We start from the raw sequence: 8613 nt of genomic DNA on the forward strand, positions 1-8613 counted from the left end.
CCTGTGTACACACTTGGTCAGCTGAATATGCAAAATGCATTTGACTCAAACAGAGAGCAAACTAACAGCATGATGCAACTTAATTATTCATTAACAAGCAGCTGCGGTTGTAAAGATCAACAATAATAACATCACAAGAACAATTGTGAACTAAAATAATCAAATTTTTGGAAAACAGTTAATAAGATAAGATTAAGATATCGGTTCTATTTGCATCCCCTGCACAAATATTCCAACAGTCTGAAGCCAATCATAATCATTTCACAAATCAATTTGATGTATGTGTATCAAATTCTAATATGACACCAAGGACGGCGCTACACCGGCGCTAACTGAGGCTATCTGAGTCTTGGTAGCCCTGGTTCAGGTGTCATTTGGAATATAAAGCGGTAAAATAGATCCATACTGTAGGCTAATGCAACAGCTATCAATGTGTCTTTTAAAATCTCTGGAAAAATAAAATAAAGAAGGAAAAAGGTGAAACATGTTAACATCTATGTTGTTTATCAGTGGCGTTTTCTCCCGGAGGCCAGAGGAAGCCTATTTTTCAGACTGTTGTCTGTGCTGCCATCGCTCCCCTTTTGTAGAGTATTTTACAAAAAGTGCCTCAAAATTACATAGGATACAATTTGTTTTCTCCCCTGTAGTCAATGAATCAAACTTTCAGCACATTTCCCTTTGCATTTGCATCACATGTTTTACTGACAAAGAAGAGTCATAGTTCAAAGACTCATTTTGTTAGGTAAACTTACGGTGGCTTAGAGGTACAATCGAAAATTACAAAGTGTGAAAAACTTTAACAAAGCTTTAGACAAATTTACATTTTATAAAACAAATTTACATTTTATAAAACAAATTTACATTAGCAAAACACTTTTACCAAAGACAAAACGATTTAACATTAACAAAAACAAATTAACAAGATGCGTTACACTTTTACAAAGCTAGAGACAAATTTACAAGTGTCGAAACACTTTAACATTTCCCGAAACACTTTAAAGAGCATCTTGCAGGTTGTTTTTTTTAAATAAATGTATGCTTAACCTTGCCTGAAAATTATAATTAAAAAAGTTAATGCAGGATTTGATATGTTTTACGAGACATGAGGGCAGGAATTCAGAGGGGAAAGTAGCCGTTTTGAGCTCTGCAACTAAAAACTTTTTTTAACGCCATACATCAAATGCGTCATATTACGTCACATGGGGAAGCAACTTTCTCGGACTCCTTCTCTGCCCAATCCGCGGTAGTAGTTGGTAGTTGGTTTGAGCGGTTGTGATTTAGTGAGCTAGTATTTTTTCGGTAATTTTACATTGCATTTCACCATTTTTAATCATGGTTCCCTAACAGGATAGGACAGGAGCCAGCTTTCATTCCTGGGTGCGTTGTGCGAGGTGCATCCACCTCCCTGCAGCACATACTCTCCACAGCTGAGGCCATGGGCTGGCATTTCTCACACAAGCACCTATTAAACAAAACTTTTATCAGGAAACCGTATTACATATCTCTCCCTCCCTTCACTCCTCTCTCTCTCCCCTCCGGTACACAGCATCGTAAAACGTAGTGTGGAGTTGCATTAGGTAACGCGAGATATGGCTGATACTTGCGCATTAGTTTCTGTTATGGATCAGTATCAACAGTCCTGCCAGTAACGTTACTATATTATCAATACTACTTTAGTTATAGCCTGATATAAGATAGCTAACGTTACAATGTTTTGATGTGACCAACGTTAGCTAAAATTAACTGTAGCTAACGCCGGTCACTCACCAAGACAGCTGCCCAGTTCTCCACTGATTCTCCTCACACCACAGCTCCATTTCTCTCCGTTATTTATTCTAATCCTTGGCTGCTCATGGTCTCTTGGACGCCTATAGCAGTCTCATTATTATAAGGTTGTGGTCCGTCAGAGGCATATGAATATACATTTTCAACCTCTTCTGTGTCAAAACTAGCATTGTGATCCATGTTTATTAATACGTTAGACCGGCCGCTCTCCCTTATGTGACGTCAAACGCGGGTGGTCTTTTTTTTATGCGGAAGTAAAAATGTCTTACAAAAACAACGCCAAATGTCACTGCAGTGTATATTTAAGTATATTCTTTTGAAAATCTAGTGAATATCATTTTCCTACACATTTATTCACTGGGGTCTCTAACCTGCAAGTTGCTCTTTAACATTTAGCGAAAATTTTTTAACATTTCCCGAAACACTTAAAAAAACTACAGAATCAAACCGGAAAGGGAATGCCCATCATACCAGAAGTGACGTGCAAGTGATTGACACAGAACGGACAAAACATGTTTAATGACCATAAAGGTCCATAGGTACCGGCGGTCTATCCGCCAAAACATACTTAAGTTTGTGTCAATCACTTGCACATCACTTCTGGTATCATGGGCATTCCCTTTCCGGTTTGATTCTCTAGTTTGTTAAAGTGTTTCGGGAAATGTTAAAGTGTTTCAGGAAATGTTATTGTGTTTCGACACTTGTAAATGTGTCTCTAGCTTTGTAAAAGTGTTTCGCATCTTGTTAATATTTTTTTGTTAATGTTAAATAGTTTTTTCTTTGGTAAAGGTGTTTTGCTAATGTAATTTTGTTTTATAAAATGTAAATTTGTTTTATAAAATGTAAATTTGTCTCAATCTTTGTTACAGTGTTTCACACTTTGTAATTGTGGATTGCACCTCTCAGCCACCGTATAAAGTGGCTGTAAACAGGTTTTTTTAAGCACCAACATAACATCAGTGCTGCCATTTTTTCTAATGAGCAGTCTCTTTAACTAATAATTAAATAAGCAACAAAAAACAAATGGATAATTACCATTATACTGCAAATTATTTATACAGTATATTTTATTGTGGTGTCTTTTAATTGTATTATTTTTTATCCACGTCTGACAGAGGAGTGAAAGAACAAAGATGTATTGATTCAAAAGCTAAATTAAGAATATCTGGTCTATTATTGTGAGAGCTTAGACTCAATGAGAAGTTTGCCTGTGATGATCCAGACAGCATATTCCAGAGGTCACACATCTTTGAGAGGATTTTAATTAAGCTGCATTAGCTCTACCACACCAGAAATGATAGGGTCAAGAGGCTTTGATGTTTATGGTTAAAGATCATGAGGGAAGCACACTTACTATAAGACTATTACTCAAGGGAAGTATTCACTGGTAAGCTTTCACAATCACCATGAGCTGCACTAATTTCCTAAATGAAGCTTTAGAAATAATATAAGAAAGAAAACATCCAATAGGTTTTGCCCATTTTTTTTGTCTAGCCCTTTCCTCACCATTGCACTTTAATAGCTTCTACAACTTGTACAAGATGTCACAATTTAATGGAACAGGTTTGATGTCATGTAAGGGGTTTGGAGCTGGACTTTTATAAGGCCGTTAACTAGTAATGAGACTGAACATTGCTCTGTGAGGCCATGATGACTGCTTAAACACTGGAGTTGTGAAGGCCCCATGTTCCCCAAGGGCGGAGACACCAACTTATTAACTGGATTACTCTTCCACTTCTTCTTTGAAATAAATATAATCCTCTGCTGCTGCAGCTAAATTGCCTTGTCTTTTTTCAGTCTCTTTTTTATACCCTTCCTGTGATTCTCACCTCTATTTGAATGGAAGTAACAAGAGAGGGAAACAAGTCGGGCATTCAATGAAGGATTATTTTATTGTTGAATCCCTTCTTGGATTCAGAAAAATCCCTGAATACATGAAGTGTAGTATTCCTCCTAGTAGGTATATGTATTGATCACCATTCCAGACAAAGTAGATGCAAATTAAATGCAGATTTATGATGGGTTTAGTGTAAGTTTAGACAAACCATTACCCAAGATCTGGTAATTGGTCCCATGACAGGCCCTTTAGAATGTGAATTTGAATGTTATAAAGAAGCTGCTCTTACACAGAGGCCAGATGGTACAGCCTTGAAAGCAAATTAATTATAGACTAAGGTAAGATAAGGCCACGGTAAGTGTTTCACCCCCTACATTGTCTGCCGGCCTCAACCCTAAGTTCAATTAAATCAATTTTGTCTTAAAACAAAAGTGAACTCTGTGTAAAGGTTCACCCAGAACTGTCAGACAGTAGTGTGCAGGTGGATAGTCTGTCGAGCATTTGATGGTTACCCCCACTGTATTCTCATCAAACCAAAGTAAATCAGTTCTGACTTGCTTTCTGTTAAGTAAGAGACATTAAACCAGTCTTCGAGGGTTCAGAAAAAAGAGACAACTTTTTTTTCTTCATCCAAATGTAGTGCAGCATTATAACCACATTATGAGAAAAAACTAAACAGGAATTTATTATCATTTTAATCAACAAAAACCATAAGTGAATGTTAGCAGTTGGTTTGTTAATAAAGCAGCTGGCAGTGCTCATTTTCCAGTCTGTGACATTATAAAGGGAGAGGGTGCAACAACACGATAAAGTTAAAAGAATGACAGAAAAACTTCAAATAGTTAAATATGGAAATTATTGTATTGTTTTTTTGTGTGGAGCGTAAGCTGCAATGGACGTTTGAGTGCAATGTTTATGTGGCTAAATGTGAAAACATGTTCACAGTAAAGGCCATTTGGACATGCCTTGGTCTCGTGTCATCCATGTTTCACGGAAAACTCATGGATGACCATGGTCATCCATGGACATCCGTGATCTGTCCATGGTGGGTGTCCATGGTATGTTTGTCCGTGGTTTGTCCATGGTCATGAAACATGGACAGAACACGTACTACCCGCCTGGCCGTGAACTGACCATGATTGTCCATGGTCATGAAACATGGAAAAACATGTTCACTTGTCTGGCAATGAATTGACCATGATTTTCCATGGTCATGAAACATGGACAAACATGGACAAATCCTATATTATTTCCATCCATGAAATATCCATGATTTTCCATGGTCATGCAACACGGTGAAACATGGACAATCACTGATATTTTTATCCATGAAATATTCATGCTTTTCTGTGGTCATGAAACATGGTAAAACATGGATAGAATTCTGATATTTCTAACCATGAAATGATCATGTTCTTCTGTGGTCTCAATGTTGAATGCAGATCAAAGATATTGGTGCCAATCTTTTTTTCTCAGTTCTGACTCTTTTTGTTTGTCCTGGAGTAGTGAGTTACACAGGGCTGAACTGGGGATTTATGAAAAATATGAAGGCACAACATACAGTATTTATAATAGACACATTTAATTTATTTCAGAATGTACAGATAAATGTAATGTCTGATCAAATAACATTAAATATGTGACCTACATGTTCGTCAGCAGAAATAATAAATTGTTTGCAAATATGACATTAGCAATACCCCTGCCAACATGAAAATTAGGGTTTGGCACGCACTACATATTTAGGAATTTTTTTTGGACATGTGCTCTATTTACCTGGTAGACTGACATTGAAAATGTAAACAACAGTGCCAATTTCATATGAATACAATAAGAATGTCAGAGAACAGACAGTGGTACAAAACTTAATTCACACAATTACATGAAAGGTTACAATTTTGTCAATACATGGAAACATTTTACAATATTGGACTCCCAAGTAGAATCCTTGTCTGCTTTACCAAAAACAAGACAGAACCAGTTCCCTTACTTCAATATGAACAAATATAATTAAGTGTGCCAGATATATCTTATATTAAGATATATCTTATATTAAATCCTTTTAGAACCTCCTTACTTATACTTCAAAAATAACATAATCATTTAATAGATTTACACTTAAAACCTTAGTCGGACCGCGAAACTTTGTGGTTAGACTAAAAGTAGAAGAGGTCAACTGACCAATTCTACTGAGTGATGGCGTTTAAATGTCCGCTTATATTCACTCTTTAAATATTAGAATTTTTTAAAAACACAAAAGAAGTGTAACCTGTACCAGAAGTTTTTTAATGTTCACGGTTTGATCTTTAGAATACTTCTTTATTTATTTACTTTAATATATACCACTCTAACTTTACTCTTACTCTTATATAGATAAATACATTTAGGGTGGAATGAGTTAAAAAATAAAATATATATTTTTTAAAAATCTAAAAAACGGATTTATATATTTTTTAATTTAAATACACTGTCTTTACGGACATTTGGTATATTATAATTTGCTTGCAGTTCATGGAGTAACCACTATGAGTGCTAATGGTCATGTTACCTTTAATTCCGCCGTTTTTGGCGTCACTTCCGGGTGGCGGAACAGCCACTTCCTGTCTAGCGTTTACATAGGACGGCAGTTGAGAGAAGACTGCTAAAAACCTTTGACATCCACATTGAAATACTGATCTTTCAACGTTGAGGGTGAGTACATTTGATTATTAACATATCAGAGACCAGAAATATGATCCATTTGAAGAAAAATAAGTTTTTAATATTTAAATAAATAGATAATTTCACAAGATGGCGGCCGTTTTTTTCCAGTTGCATTTATTTCAGATTCATATTAATAAATTGATCATTTCAAGTCGGGAGGGTTGATATGATCTTTAGAGGGTTTAGGTTTTAGATACAGCCACAGCCCATCGCCTCAGAGGAACACAATACCTCGCTGCAACCGGTCATCGCCCAGAAAGGCTGCACCGTCAGCACGCAGCCACAGCCAGTCGCCTCAAAAGGCTGCACCCAGATGCAGTCGCTCACCTCCACAGCATGGCACAGCCTCCCCCTCTGCTCACAGGAGACTGGAACTGGGGTCGCCATCTCCAACGATCACCAAAAAGAAGCACAGGTAATATTAATATTATATACATATACGTATATGTATATGTATATGTGTGTAAATGAGAACAAAATGTAGCACACTATCATTGTGAAAAGATCTATTAGGAAGTTTATCTGCTGATAAAACCATGCACAAATATGCAGACTGAACTTGATAAATTTCACACATACCTTCAAAGGTCTAGTGTTGAACATCACTGGACTTCATTGGAGTCGACTTGGAAATATCAGTCATAAATTGAAAAGGTAAATTACTTGCGCAGTTCCAATTGACTGCAGCCAGAGACGTGTAGAAGACAATCAGCAAAATGTTGTTTAAAATCTGTTTATTCATTATTTTAAGATGGAATGAATATTGATACCAGGTGAACATGGTAAACCTTTTTGTATACTGCTTCAACTTCACACATTACCTTTTAGGTTCTAGTTTTTGGGTATTTGTTTTTACAGATCTCCCTTTGCAGCTGGAAAGGATATCAATGTTGCCCAGTAAGTTATTTTAATTATATATATTATTATATATGTTATATATATTTATATATATATATTTTTTTATATTGTTAACAGATACAGATGTTCCCTTTTTATAATATACTGTTTGCTGGGAAGGAAAATAATGTGGTTAATATTATATGACTCCAAAATAGTGTTTACACATTGTCTGATATGGCAGCAAATTATATATTTGAAGACTGTGGTAGATGTAATTTTTGTTCCGTCTGTATTGTTTTTACTTCGGCATTATATTTTTAAGCAATCTTTCTTTTTCAGACTAGCCAAGAACCTGTACGAGCTGCAAGGTCAGTTTGCGGAATCACAGGAGAGTATAAGGAAACTCAAGAGAAGAGTTCGCGAACTGGAAAAGAACCGCGAGGGGCGTGTGGCAGTTTGTGAGCCACGGTACAATGGCAACACCATGGAGGAGCTGCGTGCAACTGTCGTCTTGGAGACGAGCACCTTCAAAGCAGCCAGACGGCTGCTGACACAGTTGTTCTCCAAAGACGATCTCCTCAGCCACAGTGTGTCCGGGAAAGCTCCCAACCGGATGACTCCACCAAAGCCACAATTTCCGGAAGATAAGTTCCTGGTATACAAGGACTTGATGCGGGGACGCTTTCCCGAAATGAAAGACAAGGATATGGTGGAGAAGGTGCACCATGTGCAAAAAGGCTTAAAAAAAGTGTGAAAACTGACTTAAGTGTACATTTGGGAAGAAAATGTATGTTGTTATGGTGAACATATATCTGGCACACATATTTCTTCATACAAAGTCATATGTAAGTAAGGGAACTGGTTATGTATCGTTTGTGGTAAAGCAGACAAGGATTCTACTTAAATGTTATAAATACTGTAAAATGTTCCCATGGATTGACAAACCTTTCATTTAATTGTGTGAATTAAGTTTTGTACCACTGTCTGTTCTCTGAGATTCGTTAAAAAACATCCTGTGTAGTATTTCTTGTACAAGAGTGTCATGATAAGATATTAATAAACATTTTGAAATGCAATCTTAGCACATTTATATCTGTAGACTTTAGATGCAAGTTAAATTGGTCCTGTCTGTAGCCCCCCCTCCCCCCCTGGAGCATTATGTGGACATTATGGTAAGTCTTGTTATATACAACTTTGGTAACAATTGACCAAATTGGTAAGCTTTCTATAACTTCAGGGGTGGAACACCCATGGTCAGACCATGGATATCCATGGTCAGACCATGGATATCCATGGTCTGACCATTGACCATAATATTGTCCATGGACGTTAAATGGCACCATGGTCTGACCATGGATGTCCATGGTCTGACCATCGAAGTCCATGGTCAGACCATGGATGACCATGGTCTCTCCATGGACATCCACGGCCATACTATTGCAAGCCTC

General features: G+C 36.9%; 1 protein-coding gene across 3 annotated transcripts; it reads left to right on the plus strand.

The window, feature by feature from the left end:
* Window positions 1-4588: 4588 nt before the first annotated feature.
* LOC307039568 (uncharacterized protein) lies at window positions 4589-8241 on the plus strand. 3 transcript variants are annotated; one of them, XM_079681738.1, is made up of 5 exons: window positions 4589-6313; window positions 6478-6740; window positions 6918-6979; window positions 7184-7222; window positions 7505-8241. In XM_079681738.1, the coding sequence occupies exons 2-5, from the start codon at window positions 6639-6641 to the stop codon at window positions 7917-7919; spliced, it is 618 nt and encodes a 205-aa protein (XP_079537864.1). In that variant the 5' UTR covers window positions 4589-6313; window positions 6478-6638; the 3' UTR covers window positions 7920-8241. The 3 variants fall into 3 exon arrangements, with proteins under 3 accessions (XP_079537864.1, XP_079537865.1, XP_079537863.1); XM_079681739.1 differs by having other exon boundaries at window positions 4589-6740; window positions 6913-6979; XM_079681737.1 differs by having other exon boundaries at window positions 4589-6740.
* The last annotated feature ends 372 nt before the right edge of the window (window positions 8242-8613 follow it).

This window comes from Notothenia rossii (assembly GCF_949606895.1).
Source record: "Notothenia rossii genome assembly, chromosome: 5".
NCBI lineage: Eukaryota > Metazoa > Chordata > Actinopteri > Perciformes > Nototheniidae > Notothenia > Notothenia rossii.